Source organism: Delphinapterus leucas, chromosome 5, assembly GCF_059928025.1.
Source record: "Delphinapterus leucas isolate spDelLeu-1000000601 "Yukka" chromosome 5, BTC_Dleu_Yukka2, whole genome shotgun sequence".
Classification (NCBI taxonomy): Eukaryota; Metazoa; Chordata; class Mammalia; order Artiodactyla; family Monodontidae; genus Delphinapterus; species Delphinapterus leucas.
Genome location: NC_143133.1, coordinates 80,768,294 through 80,792,292, shown reverse-complemented (window position 1 = coordinate 80,792,292; position 23,999 = coordinate 80,768,294). Strand labels below are relative to the sequence as shown.

The following is a 23,999-nucleotide window of genomic DNA, read 5'->3' as shown; positions in this document are numbered from 1 at the left end:
ATCTCTTTATTTACTAGCCAAGGGTCCAGCTAAAAATGAGGGCTCCATTACTGCAGAAGGAATGGTAAACAGATACTGGACATCTAGTTGTCTCTGCTACATGGATTTTTCATATCCATAAGTTTATATCTATACTTTTGGAAATGACATCAATTACTTCTGAGAATAAAGGAAATGGAACAATTTTGCAGCATGAACAATGATTCTGTCTCTGTCCTATCACACCCTTCCCACCTAGGCTTACATTTTGAAAGATTTAATCCCCTGTTGCTCTTTATTCTCTTTTTCCATTTGAGTCATTCAATACTTGTATAGATGAGGTAATAATCATAAGAATTATGAGTTGCTCTTTTTCTTACATTTGTTTCCTCATGGCCTCCTACTGAAAGCAATTTGTAACAGCCCTTATAGAACCAGTGCTGGAACACCTGTTTCCAATCTCCAATGTATAAACTACATCTTTAGTGTAGACTACATGCATTCATGACTAGAAGCCTCCATTTAGCTAATCTTTTCAAGAAAATTCATCAGTTACTGAAAACAGCAAGTGAAGCAGCTTCATACAAAACACAAGCTGCTTTCAACTACAGTTTATATAAAGTCATCCTCTAGCTTCAGGATTATAACAAAACTGATGGATTTTATTCATCTGGAAACAATACATTAATAAAATTTTGATTTTCTAAATGAAACTAAGAACACCTGAGGAGATGGCTCTTTGGCCAGCTGCTATTTTCTCCCCTGGGAGGATGACTCACAATGTTTTTGTGCCTGTGTAACCAAATATAAAAGAAAACCTAGTTCTCTAGCCTTTTCAGTCAACCAGTTACCTAAATCCAAACTCTGAAAGCACTAAAGCAGAATGATGAAGAATTAATAGCCTTTAGTTGTTCCAAAAGTGAATTATCTTGTAGATTAAAAAATCCATTAGGTAAGAACAGAATGTAAACTTGATTATATACTTACCTATATAGAAAAATCCACAGGAAACAAGAAAGAGAAGAAATGGAGAGAGTTAAAAGAAAATCCCTCTAGCCAAAATACGATTATCTCAGCCACCTGCAAAAATGTACCTTAATTCTCTCAGGTGAATAATATTTTAACCTATAGAACTTATTTTCACATATCTCTGTAAGATGTTACTTTTGGTCTTAAAAGGTTTGACTGTATGGAGTTTTATTCACTGGTGCCTTTTTAACACCTCTGTATTATGAAATTCTGTCATACATGGAAAAACAGATTTACATTAGGCTTTGGGAGTTTGCCATTTCATAAAATTTTCCCTTAGGAGTTTCAGCTAATTAAACAAATCATTGTAAAATACCCACAGTGTCAGTTTTGCTGGCTTTTTCCAGGTACAACTAAAGCCAAATTTCAGTCATTTATCTCTATTTGTGCTGGCCTCTTCCCATGCCCTCTCCTTCCCCCACTACAGGTATTACTCTAATGGCAATGTGTGCAAAGATAATAGTAAAATACTTTAGGCAGCAAGGAACTAGCAAGAAAATAGCAAGCAGGTACAAATGATTTCACTATGGAAATTATTTTTTCCTCATCATAACTGATTTACTTTGTCCAAAAAAAAAAATTTCTCCCATTCTACAATTTCAAAATTATCTCATGGTTTTAAATGATCTCACGGATGTGTTTCTTCCTCTCTGAAAAGACAATTTATCCTTCTTGTGTGAAATATTCTTAGAAACAGATCTGTTTTGCTTTGTTAACCTTTTTCCTCAATTTTCATTCTCAAAATCTCTATCAGCTACTACGTGGTGCTGACGAAGTTTTGAGCCAATTAAGATGAGCAGTGAAATGAAAAGGTAGGGAGAACAGAAAATTCTAAAAGAACTTCCTTAAGGGTACTGGCTATTGTGATTTTGACTTGAAAATCACCTGAGAATATCTGTTAGGCCTGAGGATGTATATGAAAATATAAGAAACTACATAATTTATATGCAAATACATAAGTGAGCCTCCAGCATCTTGGAAAGGCCTGGTGGAGACCAACAGTTTTCAGTTATGCCAAAGAATTTTCATACTTTGAGTCTTCAAATGTTTAAAGGTTTGAACAAGGATGTTCACTGTTGTCATGGTTGTTTTTATTTAGGCAAAACAGGAGAGAGAAAAAGGAGAGGACCTAGTGAAAAAAGGAAAGGTGGGGGGATGGTGGTGGAAACCTAGCTCATGGCTGCCTTTTAGGGGGAATACGGAGTATTTGACTTCAAAAACTTATCCAATGTACATTTTTAGTTTACAATGATAAAGTTCACCTGGAATGTAGTTATTACTCTCCCTTGAGATTAGGGAAAGTTTGAGGAGAAAATCTTTATTAGGCTTGAAATAAAAGAAGAGAAGGGAGGAGGGAAGGAAGCAATTCTTAAAAAAAACATAGTCAAGGGACTTCCCTGGTGGCGCAGTGGTTAAGAATCCGTCTGCCAATGCAGGGGACACGGTTTCGATCCCTGGTCTGTGAAGATCCCATATGCCATGGAGCAACTAAGCCCGTGCACCACAGCTACTGAAGCCTGCGAGCCTAGAGCCCGTGCTCCACAACAAGAGAAGCCACCACAATGAGAAGCCCACGCACCGCAACAAAGAGTAGCCCCCGCTTGCAGCAACTAGAGAAAGCCCGCACACAGCAACGAAGACCTAAACGCAGCCAAAAAAAAAAAAATAATAATAATCAAAAACAAACACACAAACCATCTCCTCTCTTTTGGCTGAAGAGGGAAACATTCACTTAAGTAGCATATTTTGATAGATCATCCAGAAGCATTCTTGTAACCTTTTCCTTCCTCCAATTCCAGATGTAAACTCAGAAACATGGGCTGTTTCTCAAATTATCTTACCCATTCTTTTAGGGAAAAATTCTCACTTCAAGATGGGACAGCAAGAAAACTAAACAAGCAATGAACACTTTTATTAGAACCTCCCAAAGGCACTAGCACAGTAGCTAGTAAAATAAACACTGAAAAGAGAAGCAAAAATAGAAAAGGTCAGTTAAAGGCAATACATGGAGCTGCTAATTGACTCAGAAGCGTGAACTCAGACTTAGACTCACCAAAGGGTACACTTAAAATGTGTTATTACCAGTCACAAACTGTTAGAGCTTCCCTTTCCTTATATGTGTCAAAAAAAAGCAAGACAACAGGCCCAAAATGGAGTTGCTTATGCTAAGTCCCAGGTCACTAAACCAACCACAACTTATTTAAGAGTTTTGGTTCTCCCAGAAATGGAATCCTAAGCCAGTCAGTCAGGAATTGCCTGATCAGCACTAGTTAGATCATCTGCCCCTGCTACTCCTTAAAGGAAACTAATCTTGTAATCACCAGTCTACATTTTTGCCTAGTATAACTTCATTGCTTCCACTCCCTTCTGCCTCTAAAAGTCTTTCCTTTTGTACAGCTCCTCAGACCTCCTTTCTATCTGCTAGATTGGCTGCTGCCTGATTCGAATCAACTTTTGCTCAAATAAGTTCTTAGAATTTTAATTTGCCTTAGTTTATCTTTTAACATATGTAAATGGGATTTTATAATCACTTCAGGTGTCTCTGTGAAAGTTAAATGATACAAACCAGTTAGTGGTTAATTCCTTTAAATAAAAAAGGTAGCATCATTCTATGCCATTACATCAGAACCATACTTTTACAGGCTGTAATTTTTTATACATCTTATCTCTAAAACCTATAACTAAATCAAAAGTAACCAACCAATTAAAAAGAAGAGAATCTGGAAAATTATGACGATTAAAAAGAAAAAAAATTACCACATGAATATATTTTCTCCTGTTAATTCAAGAGTCGCACTATAACTATAAACTCTGTAGTTATATAAAAACAAAGAATACCATGGGTGGCAACACACTTTAAAACTACTGCATAAAGTATGATACTTTTAAATAGTCCAGCACACACCCTCTTCCTTCCTGCTTCCCCCTACTCCACCCTATCTACCAAGTTTCCTTAACAGAAAATCACTGTATCAGCACAACCCTTTACATTAAGTGATTCTGAAGATCACTTCTGTACTAGTCTCACTAGCCTTCAATTCAAATTTTTAAAAGATCATTTCTAATTTCTCTAGACACTTAGACATACAAATGAATGGGAGTTAGTTATAGACAGAGGTTTTTATTTTTCATTAAATTAAACCAATCCCATTATCTCCTCCACAATAAAATATAACAAAGGGAAGAAATTAAATGAATCAGCATCTTCAGACCTTTCCTTAAAGATAAAAGGCACAGACTTTTTACTTCCAACCAGAGAAGGTATAGTTTTTCTTGTGCTAAAACTTCATTCATTAATATAAACAGAGTTGGTGATTCTTCAAGATGTTCAGTACATATTTATATATTAGATACCTATATCTACATGTAACCAAAGTAACTCAATTGTACATGTTCATATGTAGTTCTAACAAAACCTGAAGTTTCAACAAATGGAAAATGGTCTTGAATTTACCTGCTTGACAATCTTACTTTAAATAAGACAAATGCTAAACTACCATGAGAAATCTGTAAAAAATTCCTGTTTGCTTCCTTCTTATAGAGCTAAGTTCATATTCAAGTAATTTTAAACCACTGTAAACACAATTAAAATAGCTCTGCCTTTTTCAGAATCTGTTCACAAGATTTCTCGATTTTAAACTTGATATTTATCTTTATATATAATGAGATGGTCAATGTAGTTTATGAACACATTTCTTCCTCTTGCCCCTGTGACACAATCCGGCAAGTGTAATTATTACTGATATCATCACAATGTGGTTTACATTTAGTTACAGCTTGGGATCTGAGTAATGTGACCCAGGATAATGAGGATTTGATGAGAAACAAACAAATTTTATCAACAACAACAAACAACACAGTTCTAATCCTTACTCCTAACTGCAAATAGTATATCATGACAAATGGAATTCAATCCAGTTCATTTCACTTTAAAACCATAATGCAATGCTATCCTCTCAACCCTCACCCCTGAGACATAACTATTAACTGGTAATAGTGTGTGATCTTTTCTTCCTAGAACACTACCATGATTTTTTTTTAAGTTGTTTCCTAAGAGATACTAGTATTTTGCTACTTTTATCATATCTGTCACTGACTATAAAAAATGAGGTTACTGTTTGGAATATTTTCCAGAGTCCCAGCTCTAGCACTTAATAGCTGTACAACCCTGGATGAGTTACCTCATCTTCTCTAAGCCTCAGCTTCTTATTTCTATAATGAGGATAAAGAGACCTACCTTCCCAAGTTTTCATAAGAATTAGAAATAACCTACGTGAAGTATCAAACAGTGTATAAGGCTTAAAACTGCCATTCAGTCAGTGGTGACCTTTCTTGTTCTTATTTTGTTTGCAAGTAGCATTTCTAAAGACATTTCCTAAGTCTTAGATTTCAATTTTTCTTCTATTATTCAGTATTACTCCTATGGTTACAGTTGGATAGAAGCTGAGTAAAAGTCATATTTTAAATCACATGTTTATAAAGGGAAAGATTTCACATGACAGAATAAATAGAAATCACTTACTAACTTTTTTCTTAATTGAGAACACATCAAAAAGTTCCCCCAAAGTAAATTTGTTTCATGATAAATACAGTCATTTAAAAATGAAATGTTAATATAATAAGTACTACAATAAGCATTCATGAATAATATTTTTATTCAAGGAAAAATATTAGCATAAGGAAGACATTTGGGTTTTACATGTGTCTCTTGATTTGAAATTATGGGTACTTCAGATTATATAGTTTTAGAAATGCATAATGTCCTGAATATCACACATCCAGATTTGATTGGTAAAATGAATGAGAGACTGTCACATTTCATATCAATTATCTAACACTGTCTATTCTAAATCATAGAACAAAAAAAGAAAGAAAGAAAAAACTCTAGTGGATTTTGTACACGAAACAATGCACGTAAGTTGTTTCCACTTGGCTTTTACAACTATATGCCTCCAAGGTTTCACTTATTTGCATCACAAATATTATTCAATAGTACAGACAATAGTGAGTTTACATAGTTTGATAGTTATATATTTTTTCTCAGAGAACATAGAACTTTGAAGCTTTAATGTAATGAGTAGGTTTTCTAGTTTAGAAAATGAAGAGATTAAGCCACAACCTATTTGAAACATAAAAAGGGAATAAAATAAGTAAAAAGTGTGAATTCTCAAAAATGTATGTCATTTTTCTTTAGGCTAGGTATTCTTCAATCAATTTATGCAAATAAATCTAATTATTGTTCCAAAATTCCCATCAGTTTAATGTATCTGATTTAATAATGGTTCTAATTATACCCAAGAGGGAAAGGGAGCTGCTTACATTTTGGAATTATTCCATTTCTTGCTGACTGAAAGCAATTTACATTTTGCTGCTCTATAGCCTAAAATAGATGCTATATCTTAAAGTTTTCTGTTAAATTCCATAAACATTTATCGAATGATTGTGTTCAAGATAAGAATTGTAAATATTATAGTCTTTTCATTGTGATTGTACACACCTTGAAAAAATTATAATTAGATCACAGGCTTCCTCCATGTTGCTATTATAAATTACTGTTACACTATTTTCTACTATGTGCTATTTCATTAAAATTTTTAAAAAATATTTTCACTTTCATTAACATTTTCTTTTCTTGTTAAACATTTAAAATATTCGTTCATATATATTCTTGAATTTGCTTTGTGCATTATTAGCAGTTAAGCCCAATTTCAGTATGTATGAGGACTAAAGTTACTAATACGGATTTTACAGATTGTAATTATAGCTGGAAACAAAAAGGCAAAGTATTCACCTTTGCACTTTTTTTTTTTTTTTTGCATTACGCGGGCCTCTCACTGTTGTGGCCTCTCCCGTTGCGGAGCACAGGCTCCGGACGCGCAGGCTCAGCGGCCATGGCCCACGGGCCCAGCTGCTCCGCGGCATGTGGGATCTTCCCGGACCGGGGCACGAACCCGCATCCCCTGCATCGGCAGGCGGACTCCCAACCACTGCGCCACCAGGAAAGCCCCTGCACATTTTTTTTTAAATGTAGTATGAGCCAAGTGCCCTTGCAAGAATTATGCTAGTTATTTTACATGAAATTTCATATTTTTCCTACCACTTATACATCATGATATATGCGTCTATTCTCTATTCAGTCTTGGCATAACCAGCAAAAATAAAATGAGTCTGAGGGTACAAATTCAAATAAATGCATTTTTTCTTTTAATTTCCAGATGGTAATGTTTCTTAATAGGTTTTCATTTTGCACACAAAAACAACTGAAGATCCTGCCTGAAGACACAGCAGGAAATAAACATGGCTCTATATAAACATGACGGTTAGAAAGGTGAGAAAAACAATGATTCTGGACCCGTCAAGTGATTATAAAACCAGGTTTTCCAATATGGTTCCAGATGATGTAAATTTTTGATACAGCAGACCCAATGAAGCTGTGAGAAAAATACATATAAGACGATGGGGAAAGGAAAGTAAATGAACAGAGGTCCCTGCCAAGTATCAGTCTGGTGGTTTAGAACAGGCACTGAGGTCTAGTCAGCTGTCTAATGCTTGGACCGGGTGAGGGCTCTCCTATGTGAAGCTTACTATGAAGGTTTTGGAATTTTTCGCCAGCCAACTAAACCTTGATGCCAACTTCCCCTTGATTCTGGTTACACTTGCCCAAAGGTTCTGATCTGTAAAAGACAGCAGTCTTAATCTGTTCATTTGGGGAGCTTGCATCCCTGAAGAGTCTCAGCCAGAATCACTCTAAGTCACCTTAGCATGAGCTTTCATCAAATAAACCCTAACAACATTATTTGGGTTGGGCGTTAAAAGATCATCTTCTACAACCCGGGTCCCTTTATGAGCTTTCCAGACATTTGAGTCAATGGAATATTCTATGGACTAATATGTCTATTGACCATTGCTGTCTACAGAAAATAGAAATAAAAGGCAGCTATGTCCATGCCGATTAGAAATGTGTCAGTGTAGTGAGGTTTTGCAATTGTATTCATTCACACTACCAGAGCTTTTTGTTTCTTGAGGATATTAGAATTAAATATCCCCCACCCAGCATCTTCCCCTTGTCCTTGGTGACAGTTTTCAGTTATGTCAGACATCCCTTCCAAAATGCATGGTTTAAGTTCATAACTCTAATGAAGAAGTTCATAATCTTCTGCCACCTGGTTTCCTGTGTGAGTGCTGCCACTTATCACACTGAAAGCTAGAACTGGGTAGAAGACAAGCAGGTCCATAATATACAGGTGGAACCTTCTTTTTGGCAGCTCTGGCCTTTCAAACAGGCAAAGGCAATTGTAATATGGTGTTGGTACTAATGTAGATTCATCCTCATACCATCCAATTTTATTATCAGTTTGTTAATATTTTCCTGTCTATACCATTCATTTTCTTTCTAATCTGGAAGGTCCAATAGTTGCATTGATTGTTTAATAGCCTTTGAGATTTCTTTTCCCATGTAGTGGATCCTACCATCGCCCCAGTCCTAAGGTCCTTATTAGACAGCAGTTGAGACATCTCTGAAAGAACTCTTTCATAGATAGTAATTTCAGTCTGCAGTCTTCATAAGAACTGAAGCTCTCTCTAATAGAGATCTTGAAAATAGACATAGTGAAGTTCTGGCTGTGTTTACTTAAGTCCAAAGAAAAGGGCCAGAGGGTTCTAAAGATGCCTGTAGGAACATTAATTCTGAAAAACTACAAAGTGCTAGTTTCCCGGCTCTCTTATTTCCCTCAGCTTTATCTCTCACAAACCTAAGATTCTCTTTTCTTTCTACTGTCTGTCTTGTACATATCTTTTGGCAGTGCCACAGTTGATTATGGTCCAATGGAATTATTATTATGGTAAAAAATACATAGATGAAATTTACTCTCATTGAACATTTAGATGTACAGTAAAGTATTGCTAACTATATGCACATTGTTGTATCTTTGCAGATTTCTAGGGAAACTTGTTTTTTCCTAAGAGCATTGTCACTTCTTTACCAAAATCAAATTAAAGTTCATAAGTAAAGGAAACTAAAGAATTGTACTATTATTTTAAATAGATATGTGCATTAACATATGGAATTTTATATCACATGTGATTCATATTTATCTTCTCAAATTTCATAAATATAAGCAAAACATCTTATATTTTGAAATCCCAAAAGGATATCAAATTAATTCTATGTGTTTAAAAAAGGGGCTGGTATTGGGAGAAGGAAATTTACAGTAAAAGTGACATGAATGGACCATTCATTTGTATGGCCACTAATTCTGTAGGGCAACTGATCATAAATTAAATGTCTGACATTCAGTAATAGATGATTATATCTGACATAATGAAGCTATAATGGAAGGTGTTCACACACCGCTTGACTATTAAGTGCCCATTTATTGTCCCTGTACCAGGTGTGATAGTGATAGCTTATACAAATCATCCAGAAGAAATGTCAAAATAGGCTCCTTTGCTGATAAAGCACCACACATGTTTATTAATACAGCAGCTTGTCTTAGAACTGGTCCATCTGCTCATTCAAGACAAATCTTCTTCCTATAAATATTTGAATGTTAAGAGCATGACCACTCATCATAGTTTTAGAGCAATAGGAGTGGAAAGAGAAGAGGAGAAAAAGGAAAATAGCTGTAGCTTAAATAAAATATTATCCTCTTTCTTTTACCTTAGATACGTTTAACAGAAGAACGGGTGGGGAGGTGGCTTTTAATGTGTCATTTGCCTTAGATTACTGCTGCCTGAGTGCAGGTCATCAGAAATGGTCCAGGTTCCAGCAGCTGCTGGTGCCAGGTGGGGGATGGCAAATTTCACCAATGTTTTCAAATTACACATTTCAGTAAGGTGCAAAATGAAGTACTCCATTAAGGAATTCTCCAGACCATTAATCCATATGCATTTAAACTTATCAGAATATATTTTAGCTGGATAAATTTTATAAAGAAAAATAAAACCACATTTTTTTGGGGAGGGTGCTTAAAATTCTGAGGATTTGCTTCTGAAAACCCATGTTCCATAAGATAGCAACATCATGTTTTTATATAACAGGGAAAACAGAAGCAAACTTTGAGTGTTCATACCCCCCATTTTTTAACTTTAAAAAATCAGAAGTACAAGGCTAAGACATTTTCCATCTGGTATTCCAGGTTTTATGTGCTTGCAGTGCAGCCTGTACATTCTATGTTCCATCTTCAAGAATGGTTTTATCTAACAAAAAAACAAGTATGCCCTGAGGTGCCCCTCTCAAAGGAACACACACATTTGAAATGAAGAAGTACAATTGTTCAAAAGAGTGAAACAAAGGAAAGGCATGGACCATTTGGTGACCAGAGGTGGTTTTCACTCTATAGCCTTGCCTTCATTTATTCATTCATTAAAACGTAAATAAAGTCTGGCAGGCATGCCTTTCAGGTTCCAGGAAAGAGCTTTATCAGACTCAGTATCACATAAATCCACTAGTCATACTCTACTAAATAAATTACATCTCGGGATAACTAACCACCTGGTGACCAAAGGGCCAATTCAATTACTTCTAAAAGGCTAAAGGTCTCAGATACCCCTGAAATTATTTTTCACATCTCCCATAGACTGAAAGGAAATGAGTTCCAATCATATTTCATGTTACATGTATTTTCAAAAAATAAATAATGGGTGATCTTTAGTTTGAACATGGATTTCCCTTGTCTTCCAGGACGGTATAAATATTTACCCAAATTATCCAAATTAGAAATCAAGGAATTATTTATTTTTTTCCTCTCCAGGATATCCAAGCAATCACCACGTCCTCTTATGCTTTAGCTGCATATATGAATGTCTGTGAGTCCATCACATCTTTTGTATTCCCATTGCTACTGTCTTTAAGTTTGTACTCCTAAGAATCCTTTCTTAAAAAACCTACTAATTTTCTTTATTCCTAATCCATCCTAAACAGAGTAGTCAACATTTCTATGCAAAATAGTGGTATTAATGGCTGCTATACCCAAAGTCCTTTGTGGTTTCTATAGGATACATTGAATTGCTAGGTTTAGTACACAAAGATCTGCTATAATCTCAGCTACAAACCCTTTTGCCAGCTTCTTTTTTCCCATTTCACATCACACCAATTGTAGACAATGAAGCGTTTCCCAGTTTCAGAGGCAATGTAGACCAACCTGACCAATAGGTTAACAGTCTGGCAGTCACCCAGCCAAGTGACTGAGACTATTGTTGCTTTAACAGGGTCAATATTCAGTGTACCCAGCCTGGGCTCAGCAAATGCAGTGTTTTCATGGGTTATCTGCTAGCACTTAATGCCCTTCTTCCCTCCAGGGACTGTAACCCCCAGGCATTTGTTGGAATCCAGGGATGTGTTCCCTCAGGTCCTACATCTAAAGGGCTTAGCACTTAGTCCCACAGACAGTTTCCAGATTTTTCTGCTACTTCTGGATCAGAGAAGTCTCACATTACCCAAAGGGCAGTAATGTGGAAAATGGAGTGAAAAGCAGGAAAGAAAATCTTCAAAAAATTTAAGTGGCAGAAGGCAATTCTCTAAATGAAATTTAAATAAAGGCCACACCAATATGACTGGATTTACCTCTTTCTATGCCATCTTCCACCCTATAGCTAGAGTCATCTTTTTAAAATCAAAATCAGATTATGCAGTATTCTGTGTAAAAATTCCTCAGGGATCCTCACAGATCTTAAAATAAAAGCCAAACTCCTTTCATGGCCTACAAGGCTGACAAAGATTCCCTGCTAGATCAAACTTTAATTAGACTCCTGAACCTTCTTCTAAGTCCATCTGTGCACTTCCTTGTACAATCCAGTTTTGGCAAGGACCCTGTTAAGTCAGTTTAGTCAGAACTCCCACCCTCAATATCTGATCACCTTCCATATCTGATCAGATTCTTATCCTCCATCATCCCCTGGCTGAAGACAGGCCAGGGTGATGTCCTATCACCCTGGCCTGTCTTCAGCAAGAATTCTATTAAGTTGGTTCCAGAATCCCCCTCACCTGTGATGTTTCCTTTTAGTAATTTTTCATCCAGTGACCCCCCCACCACACACACACACACACCGTTCCTTGGCTATAAGTTCCCACTTGTTTGTGCTGTATTTGGAATTGATGTCTCTTCTATCCCAGGGTCTTTATTCCTCTACTGAATAGCTCTGGGGAAAAACACTTTTATTTATCCCTTTACTGTCCAGCTCTGTTTTTTCCTTGAAAAGGCCCTTCATGATCTGAGTCTTGCCTAAATACTCTGCCTGTAACCCTAGTCTCCCCTCTCATTATGTCCCAGAAATTATCACGCCCATTTATTTGTTAATTTTTCTGTTCATTTATTGTTTCTCTAACTGTCTAAGGTGTATGTTTCATGAGAACTGAAGTCTTGGCAGACTTATAAACTGCACAGTTCCATCAACACCTGGCACATGTGAGGCCCTAATCAGTATCAGCTTAGTGAAGAAATGGATTAACACACCATGACTTTTCTACTTCAGGGCCTTTGATTACACTATCCTTCAACTTTAATCATGGCTAACTCACTTTCATTCTTCACAGTTCAGCTCAATAGTCAACCTAGAATGGTTTTGGTTGACCATCCACCTTATTTATCTCCTTTATAGCTCTAACCATAACCTATTCATAACCTTGCTTGTTTAATCTGTATTTGATCTATTGTTTACCTCCTCCACTGCTAGGTAAGGTCCAGCTATTCTCTCCTGTACATCACTGTATTGTCTGTCCCCTGTAGAGTGCTTGGCACATAGAAGGCATTCACTATAGTATAGTCACATCAAAATTAATTTGACTTAAATTCAACTATATTCACTCAAAAAGGATTTGAGGGAAGATTCCATTTGCCATTTTACTCAAGGAGCACAAGGCCCAGAGTAACTAGAGAAGCAGAGATATGTTCCCTCGGTTCTATGCCTCTCCACAGCACTCATCACACAAGGACCTCCATTCCCAGGACAGATTTGAGGTATTTTTTATTCACATTTTCTGATATTGAGGAATAACTCACTGCTGGATAAACCATATTTTAAAGGCAATTTTGAGTATTTTTCAAGGTGGGTTTTATGTTTTGTGTTTTTGGCCTTACCCCCTAACTTCAAAATCTAACCCATGTATAAGATGCAGCTGCACAGAGCACTGAACACTGAATGTGAGTTAGTCTTTCAGGAGAGCACAAAGAAAAGCTGATGTAGCTTTATTGCCCGATACATGTTTGAGATTTTAAATGTATAGACATTCAGGACTTCCCTGGTGGTGCGGCAGTTAAGAATCCACCTGCCAACGCAGGGGACACAGGTTCGAGCCCTGGTCTGGGAAGATCCCACGTGCCTCAAAGTGACTAAGCCCGTGCGCCACAATTACTGAGCCCGTGTGCCACACTACTGAGGCCCGCATGCCTAGAGACTGTGCTCAGCAACAAGAGAAGCCACCGCAATGAGAAGCACGCATACTGCAGCGAAGGGCAGCCCCCGCTCGCCGCAACTAGGGAAAGTCTGCGTGCAGCAACAAAGACCCAACGCAGCCAAAAATAAATAAATTAATAATTTAAAAAAATAAAATAAATGTATAGACATTCACAGGAAAAATATGGTTATTTTTAATTTGAAACTGTATCATAATTAAGCCAATAGGATTTAAGGAGGATAAGAACATTCAGACTCCCTTGAGGACTTATTTCCTTGATCTATATGAGCTATAATGAGTTTTAGATTAGAGCAATAAAGTATTGCTGCTAAATTATATTAAACAATATTTGTATAGCATTCTATAGGGTATGAAGCACTTTCACATATAGTATCATATTTCGTATCTGATACTTAAAAAATCTTGGGAGAGAGATTGTTGCTGCGGCTATTGGGTTTGTCCAACACTTAATACTTAATACTCAGCAAATTAAGATTATCAGGATGAAATCTGAGGATTAGAGTTGAAGCTGCATACTTCCATGTTTTTCCACCCAGGAGACTCTGATACTAAACTTAACAGGACTATCTGCTCCAGTTAGGGAAATTGTTTTTTGCTGAATTGTTAAGAACTGGAAATAATTGCTGGACCCAGAGCTATAACTAACAAAGAGAAAAGTGTTTCTTAGCATTGGGGGAGCCAAATGTCTCTTACAGTGAAGGCAATGCTGTTTGGGGTGTTATGTGATGAATAGTACTCAAAGTAATGTTTCCCATACTGAAAAATATGCCTTTTAGAACTAAGAAAACAAGATCCTCACCCTCTTCATTTCTCATGATACATTGGTTGTATCTGTAATAGTCTCAACCCCTACCATCCAGGTATAAAAGATGAATCTGGAGAAAAGAGATCTTATCTAATCTCAGGCAACTGACTCTAAAAGTAAAAGATATTTTATTTTAAGGATTTACCATACATTTTATCTTTATCATACCTATCTTCTAAACCTATTGTCAAGTAAGAATTGTTATATTAAAGAAGATACTTCTGAGTAGTGTGTGTGTGTGTGTGTGTGTGTGTGTATGCGTGTGTTGTGTGGGTACAGCAAATAATTGGAACCTTATAGCTGTGAGTATTCAGGAGGTAGGGATGCAGGTGACTGCTATATTTGGAGGTCAAGCCGACTCCTTCTTCACCCCATCCCAGGCTCTAGTGGTGGCACTTAATACAGCTATCAGCCTGCTGTCTGCTCCTGGTATTCAATCAATTATTTTAGTATACAGGTAAAAAATTATTTTCTGGTGATTACATAAATAACCATTTTGGGGAGAGAATACTGAAAAACACAGTATTAGATACCTCTTTTGAGGGAAACAGTGAGACATTTTATGAAAAGAGTAAAAAGTAACAGAGTGGCAGTAGAACAAAGATATTCTATTTTCTTTTTTTTTTTTCGATACGCGGGCCTCTCACTGCAGTGGCCTCTCCCGCTGCGGAGCACAGGCTCCGGACACGCAGGCCCAGCGGCCATGGCCCATGGGCCCAGCCGCTCCGCGGCATGAGGGATCCCCCCGGACCGGGGCACGAACCCGTGTCCCCTGCATCGGCAGGCGGACTCTCAACCACTGCACCACCAGGGAAGCCCAGATATTCTATTTTATAGAAAAAGACAACAGACAAAAAAAAATGTATTTGTCACTGGGTAGTAAATAGTACATAAGTGTTCAAACTACTTATATTGTGTTCTAGAGATGAATAATGGAAATGGTGAGAATTTTTTAAAAAGTACTCTACTATGGACGGTCAGATCTCTCATTGCTTGCTGACAATATGTTTCATTACTAAATACTTGCTATAGTATGTAGTTTTAGAAATTAAGTCATGGTTCCTCTTGTATAAATGAAAAACTGCCATATCAGATTTTACAGATGCCTAGGTTTGAATCCTGGCTCCAACACTTAATACTTGTCTGACCTTTATGAAGTTAAAGAAAACTCTCTATGTCTCAGTTTTTTCATTCACAAAGTTGCAATAATAATACTACCTGACTCATGGTATTCGGGAAATCAGTGAAATAATAATCCATGTCAAGTGCTTAGAATAGAGCTTGGCACAAATGTTAAGTGTAAATATTAAGTGTTCATACCATGTCAACTCAAAAAGGTGGTATCTATTGTAATATTCTGAAGAATAGTATGTTCGGCTCTCTTTGGGAATTGGGAGAGAGGGGATCATATGGATAACTTTTAGTTTGAACATAGGACTTAAGGTTAATTTGCATAATAAATGTTAGCTCTTATTATTATTATTGTTATTATTATTGACTAGCAATACCTGACTGTAAAGTTGTGACATTCAGAAAATACTAAATATTTTCTCCCTCAACAAGATAAAGCAGCTCTACTCTCATTGATCTGAATGAGACAAATCAAAATAAGACAAAGAGAAGTAAGTACTGGAGCCTGTGGTAGCAGTCTTAGGAGAGCTGGGCCATTGAGCAAACTTAGGAGGGGGCACAGAAAGCCGGGAGTGGTTGGGAGATGTGGGGAGTTGTGAAGTTCAGAGAACTGAACCCTGGTCATAGCTTCTTAGAGATATCTTAATCCCGGAGACTTTCCCTTGCCTTGAACAACAGCTCCAATGGAGGAATCGTCATATTCAAGTCAAGGATCGTTATCACTGGATTTGCCAGTAGGCACAGTGAACCTGAAGGAGAATGTTTAGATCACAACAGTATCAAGTTTCTACTGAATACCCTTCGAATACTAGGACTATCATTCCATCAGCCAATGGGAAAGAGAATTCAAACAAGCTCCCTTCTTCTCATTCAGGCTCACTGAGAGAATGCCAAGACAAGTTGACTAGGAACCTAACGTGATAAACTACTAGATCACACTACTCTCTGGAATAATTATTCTCAACACATGAATTATTTTCCACAAGGGGCCTGCAGGAGTGTGCTAAATTATTTCAAATGATAAATGTTGGCTTTTCAACAATAACTTATATTTGGAAAGTATGTTACAATTTACAAAACCCTCCTACTTATTCCTAACAATATTGAATAAAAAGTACATTTTACCATCAAGTTTAGAATGAACTTCAATTAAATTCAACCCAAATTCAAGTATTACTTCATAGTATGATAGTACTATGCTTGATACTAGGAATAGAATGATGATGACCAAGAAGTCTGAATGAAAAAAGTGATAGGATCCTTGTAAGACTAAGCGAGGCAATATGTATAAAACATTTTTTCCTGTGTCTGACACAAATACATACTTAATGAATGAGAGTGGTGTTTACCATTAATAATAACAAGCTATACTCTCTGCCTCTACCTTGTAGGTGTTCACAGTGTACTTAAACACAGCAAAAAAATGCTTGGCATTTGCAAGTGTAGGAAAAGGGTGTTTACTTAACATGGTCAAAGTACTCTGTTATATGCAAGTTTAATTTTTATTCCCTTGGGTTAAGGGTGAATAAAGCTAGGAAATTATATTCTACCATATAATATCTGCTAACCAGGTAAGTTAGAAAAACACCATCACAGCACTTTAAAGGACAAGCCTGGAGACTCCTCAATAAGAATGCCAGATGTCTTGTTCCTATTTTATTTTAATCAACATCAAATGCTTTTATAGTTCACTAAATAATATCATTTGTTAATGTCTCAAGTTTGTGATGCTGAATCTTTGGCTATAGCCTATTTTTAATATATATGCACCAGGCAGGACCATCTGTTTATTCTGAACTTAAAAAAATATTGTCAGCATGTGGATGTGCTGAATGTAATTTATGTTTGCACATGAAACTTAATGCCTGGCATTATTCTAGTTCATTGATTATCTGCCAATGGAACCATGTTTATATTACTCATTTTATTATAGAAAAAAAGTTTAAAAAAATAGACACAGCTTTCCAAATGTGCCCAAATATTTTAGATTTTTTTCAGAGTATAAATTGTAACTGTCAACAATTAGCAACTGTATAAATTAGCATTTAGTATTAGACTTCTGATCAAACATAAGATGCTACCTAAAGGAAGACTATACACATTACTATACAGAATAAATACAGTACTGTTTTCACCAGCTTTATTACTAGTGGTTTACCATATTAGAAGGCGGAATGTATCTGGTAACTGGCAAACTTTTATGTAGCAAAATATTCAAAGTATCATCCTTAGTAATAAAATGGAGGACATTTTTCAGAAGTTAATGTCTTTTCTTGGTTATTGACAGGGACTTACCTAAATTGAATTGCTAGTGATGTTGTGAAGAATTCATAGGTAGGGTTCTATCATTAACTGCTAAGGCTGTCAACAAACTGTATAGAAAAACAGTGAAACAAAACCAAACCAAAAATAAAACAACAGAGTTTCAACTGAAGAGTGTGCCTCAATTGGTATATTTGAGTCTCAATATTCACCTCTGCTTAGGATTCTAATTCAACTTCCAAAATAAATTCCCACCCAAACACCTTCATTGAGTGCTTCTGTCTGTAATACAGACATGATTTTGGGGTAGAGTATTTTGTGAGTAGTTAGAAAGCAAACTAAAGGTTGAGGACAGAGGATCCTTGGTGAGGACACATGTCCTTCAGAACTGCAACTTCTAATGAGCCCTGCTAAGAATTCCATTGTGCTGATTTACAAATCTGCTACAAAAATAACAAAGTAGACTTTCATTTCAGTTATAACACACAAAATTGGGAAATATGTCTGAAAAGCATAGAAAACTTATTTGCATACAGAAATATATAATAATCCCATTAAATTAAGTACAAAATTGTAACAAACTTGTTTTAACAATGAAAGGTTTAAAAATAATAGTGCTTCTAGATGAAACTATTTTTTTTTTAAAGTCCTGATTAATGAGACGTATGGGAAGAAAAATTACTATAATGGTGAATGCTGACTCAGGATCTTATTTTTATTAAGTAGTTTATAGTGAGGGCTGTGACTATTTTTTCTATTTATAGTGGCAGCTCTGGTTAATTACCTTGTAATGTATTGTGACATTAATGCACTAGTAAACTATTGGAATTTACACTCCTATTCAGTAATAAAATCTATAAGTTGAAGAATGCATATAAAGTTATCACAGTCATAAATTATGTGACCAAATGCCATGTATGATCACATTAAACAATAGAATCTCTCAAATTTACTCATCGGGGGTAGGTGCCACTGAATTTATTATATATTTCAGCTATTTTGAAATATAGATTTCAACATTTTTTTCAAGGTTATTTGGTAACTTGTTACTACATTTTCCATATGGTTACTAAGAGCATGTTGGTCACAATTAAAATACACAGTACCAAAAAAGAAATACATTTTGACAAACAAGTGCATCAATTTCACAAAATATTTTTTCCCTAAAAAGTGAGTGCAAAAGTGAAAGAAATCAAGAGAATAGAAAGGAGGTAGTATGGTGACATGTGGATTAAAACCAAAATGATTCATAAGCTACATATAGAACTTAAGGGAATGAAAAAGAAATGAAAATGTCACATATACTTTTTGAAAAATAATTATATAATTATTTTTTAAAACAGAGGTTAAAAAACAATTCCAAAGTTACCAATAATTAGTTCACTATCTCAAATATTCAAAGCACAATCACTGTTAAAAAAAAAAGGTACCAAGTAATCCAAACTATTTGAGATAAGAACAGAATAAAATGGCAAAGTATCTGAAACAATCTGATACGTAATTGTATGTTAGAGAATTCATACTTTCTACTGAAAAATTCCCTGTTCTAATATTGATAGCTATATTAATACATTTTAAACATTGTTTTGTATTGCTCCCTTGATGGATATCAAAAAGCTTAAGTATGATTTTCCTATGAAAATACAGTCAAGTCTGTAAAATACACAGGGAATTAATATATAAAGCAATAATTCCTAAAACATGAACATGCATGTACACTAGTGGAAACTGGTACAGGGAGGGAAAGAAAGAGAATACAGAGAACTGTAGGTCAGTGGGGGAAGGGGACTATCAAGACATAGCTCTCATTTTCTCAATATGTATAAAATTATAGTAGAAAAATAGAAAAAATAGATATCTAATGTGGTTTTTCAGGTAGTTCAAAGGATATTGCTATATAATCACACAAAAATGATTAGAGACAGTATTTCAAAGTATTTAAAGAACCTAATTTATCTTATTGTATAAATTCAAATCAAAACCTATAATATACATGAGAGACTCCCTCTCTGTACATAGATATAGATAATGTACAGGTCATTTGTGTAATTTGACTGTGCATAAATATCAAAAATGTACACTATAATTAGAAACAGTAAATGCAGATGAGGGGTGAGAGTTGAAAGTTGAAAGGAAATACTTCGTGGTTCCAAAGCAATGATATTGCCAACTCTTAACCATTTCCAATATTTGTTTTTAAGTAAAATATTAGATAGCTTTAAGAAAAAAAGCACAAGATGTTTTGCAATGTTATTTTGGTGATTTATACAAATCTCTTTATTTATTCAATTAAATGTTCATTTTTTTTTTTTTTGAAACTTACGGGACTATGGCACATGAGCTAATGACTATAACTGCAATTGCATTAATCACAGTAGTTTAGGAGAGTCTCTGGGTCAATGCATGTAGAGGAACTATGTGAGAACTAGAAGTTATCAAGACAATTCTTCTAAGGTAGAGAGCACAATTTGAGGTAGATATAAAGCAGAGATCACTGCTGGATTCTAGTAAATCATTCTTCACCAGGTCAATACCATCACTACTTTTACTAAGATGATGCCACTTTAAAGCGAAGCTCTTAATAATGCCTACTTGCCTACTTGCCTACTAACTCTTCAGGGTCTAGTTTATGTCAGGTTATTTGCCAGGAACTTGACACTAACTGTTTCACTTAATCATCCTTAAAAACTTGTTTTACAGTTGATAGACAGAAGCTGCCTAAGGTCGTGCAGGTCTGCCTGGCTCCCAGTCTCTTCCCATATGTCACAACAGCAAACCCCAAAGTTCGTATCAATAGTAATAGCCACATATTATCTAGGGCTTACCAGATGCCAGACTCTATTCTGTATCATCCTTAATCCTCACAAAGACACTGTGAGGATTTCTTATTTCTGAACTTCTGTGTGGTAGTTGAGGAAATTAAAGATAAGAAAGGTCTAGAACTCCCAAATTTAAGTTTATTGGCTATAAATCCCTTCATTTTATCACTCAATTTTTGTCTTGCTTCATTCTAAATTTATTTTACTCTTTATCTGCATAGCTACAGTAGGTTGAAATGGCCCAACTTCCTCTCCTTCCTGTATCCATGGTCCTTTGGATTATGGTTCCTCCATCAAGAGATGGAGTCCATTTCTTAAGTCTAGTGTTGCCTATGTGACTGGCTTTGGCCAATGGGACATAACAAACATGAAACAAGTAGAGTCTTAAATAATACCTGAACTTTGGGACTTTCCTACTCATTGCAGGGAATCCTGTCACAATGGGAATGAGCTGGGGCTAGCCTGCTGGAAGATGAGAGCCATATGGCCATCACTGCAGATGACATCAAGGTGACTACCAAACATGTGAATGAATTTCCTCCCCTGAAAATCCAACCAGCCTGCTAACTACTAAACATCCAGCCTCAGTCAAGTCAGCACATATGCGATTCAACCAACTCTGAGAACTATAAAAATGTTTCTTGTTTTAAGCCACTAACTTTTGGAGTCGATTATTACACTGTCACACCCATGACTTTATAGTATTCTTCCCAAATAATACTAGGATCATGTCTGAAGAATTGAATTATATTAAAGTCACCAACTTGCATAAATAGGTCTCCATCTTTGGTGGGAACAACATTCTACTAAGAATTAACATGTCTAAAACAAGGCATCCATTTAAAATTCATCTCTTCCTGATGATGAGAAATTATGTCATAAGCATCCAAGTAGTTAATCAATATAGAAACCTTAGAGGCATTTCTGCTCTTTTCCCTGTATCAGTTCAGCCAATGCCATGTCTCTTCAAAACACTTCTCGGACCCTACCATTGCCACCAACACACTCCTAACTAATTTCCCAATCATCTTTTACCTGGATTACTGAAATGGTTTCCCTCTGTCAATCTTTCATCATCTACACTGATTTCAGAGATACTTTTCCCATATCAAGAACTGATTCTGTTATGATGTAACACCCCACTAACTTAGGAAAATTTTTTTAAAAATTAAAAATATTTGATGATTTTTTTCCAGGATAAAGTACAAACTCCTTGGCATGAGACACAGAATCCTTCACAGTCTCCCTCATTACATCTTCCCAGTCTCTTCCTCTAAAACTGCTCCCATTTTACTGTGCACTCAAGCACATTTCCTTAAAAATATCACAACTTTCAGGTTTCCCTGGTGGCACAGCGGTTGAGAGTCCGCCTGCCGATGCAGGGGTTCGTGCCCCGGTCCAGGAAGATCCCACATGCCACGGAGCGGCTGGGCCCCTGAGCCATGGCCGCTGAGCCTGCGGTCTGGAGCCTGTGCTCCGCAACGGAAGAGGCCACAACAGTCAGAGGCCTGCGTACCGCAAAAAAAAAAAAAAAAAAAAAAAATCACAACTTTCACATATAACATATTTTGGTTCATTCTGCTTCTTCTTTGTAAGGTTCTCTTATTGTCCCTGCTCAGTTTTCTTCTTGAAAAATGAGGATACATCTTTCACAATTTAGGTTGTCACCTTCACTTTCAGTCACTTAGAAATCATTTTAGGAGTTCCTATTGTGTGCCAAGCACAGACCAGTGGCTGGAGGAGAAATAATAATTATGACACTCTTTGCCCTCAAGGATCTTACAGAAGGAAAAAGGGACATTCAAGCTGAAAAATAAAGTGCAGTGTTTTAGGAATAGTAACTGAGGCAAGCACAGGGGATATTTGGAGGACAGAGGCATGTACTTAGCTCCTGCCTAGTACATGGGAAGACTTAACAGAGGAACTGAAGGTAAAGCAGAGCATTGCAACACTGGTAGAAACTTACTAGGTAGAAAAGAAAAGGTAAGAGACTCCTGGCAGAAGAAATAGCATGTATAGAAAACATGTTCTTAAAAGTCAGATCTAATGACTTTTATTGTATACTATTGAAAGTATAAGAAAATATACCATGCCACTGGGACAAAGTGAGGAGAGTGGGAGGGAGGGGTGGAAGGGAGGAGATATGGAGATATGTGTATATGTATAGCTGATTCACTTTGTTATACAGCAGAAACTAAAACACCATTGTAAAGCAATTATACTCCAATAAAGATGTTAAAAAAATAAAATAAAAATAAAGCTATGTTCCCCTTTGAAAAAAAAAAAGAAAATATACCATATTACTTTAAATTGAAAATTTAACCTTAGGATATTTGGTATTTATAAAATTAAAAGTTTGTCTATTATTACATTAGTTTGAACATTATAAAAAATTTAAAAATCATTAATTTTTAAAAGTAGAAAGATAAATTCTGTATTTAGATTATGAGATAAATGTTACTTTTAATTTCTATTTTGTATGACTAGTTATTTTTAAAAATCTTTAAACAGATGGCATCAATTTAAATACATAATTTTAATTTATATATTTTAAAACTAAATTATCATATTAATAATAAAATGACTTTTAAAAGGAATAATAAAATATAAGATATCACTTTGCAAGGAAATAAATCTGTCAATATGACTTAGATTAAGACATCTTAACTTATTTTAAAATAAAAAAGGGTAGTAGAAGAAGAAATCTCCAATAAACAAAAGTAACAGTTATCTGGTAATCTTTAAATCTAGGTTTGTTTTCAACTAGTCTTCCACTATGGATCCTCATTTCTTATTTGGTTTACAAACATTTCTCAAAACAATATTTCACATCTTATTATAAATAAGACTTACTCTTTCTGTTATTACGTTCCTTACACACCATTTTCCTCCTGTTTTTTAATAGGCACTGCATTGTAAGATACATATTTACAGTTATCTTTAATTTAATTGTCTTCAACAAAGAATGAATAAACTTCTTTTTCTTTAAACTAAAAAAAAAAGAATACAACTCACCTCTAACAGGGGGTCTTTCTAGCTCAGAGTCAAGGTGAATTGGTGGAGAGATGTATGGTACCTGTCCATGATGTGCCTGTCCTGTGGACCCAAAAATAAATGTTAAGATATTATAATTATGTCTTCTTACATTTTTTTTGGTTTTATGATGTCATACATCTCTCTTCACACTGAATTACTAACCATTATAGAGTGCAGACAGATCTATCCACACACAGAATCATTATGTGTCATCCAAACATCAAGCAATTAAATCAGTCCTTCTTAAGCCATCTACTTTGTTGTTGTTGTTAAATCACAAGTTTATTGTTGAGTGACACTTTAAAAAATACAATAAAAGTGATTGACAAGAAAAATGAAATGCAAAAACTAAAGACATAAAATACAAGTCCCCATTTTTCATTGTTAAACAGACACTAAGTACTCTATCAATTTGCTTTAAGTGTTTCTAAACATTTACTCTTAATTTTTGCATTTATTTCACTGCAGATCAGTAATAAATGGTCTGCAGACTGGCATCTATGTCAGATAACACTTTGAATAG

General features: G+C 35.6%; 1 protein-coding gene across 1 annotated transcript in view; it reads right to left on the bottom strand.

Annotated features, from left to right (window-relative positions):
• The window catches only part of LOC111169173 (adhesion G protein-coupled receptor L3), a 192,678-nt gene that overhangs the window by 113,336 nt on the left and 55,343 nt on the right, over positions 1–23,999 (bottom strand). Inside the window, exon 2 of the mRNA XM_089911258.1 lies at positions 23,294–23,536. Within this exon, the coding sequence (XP_089767384.1) occupies positions 23,294–23,536 (243 nt within the window). The remainder of the gene's footprint in view (positions 1–23,293; positions 23,537–23,999) is intronic.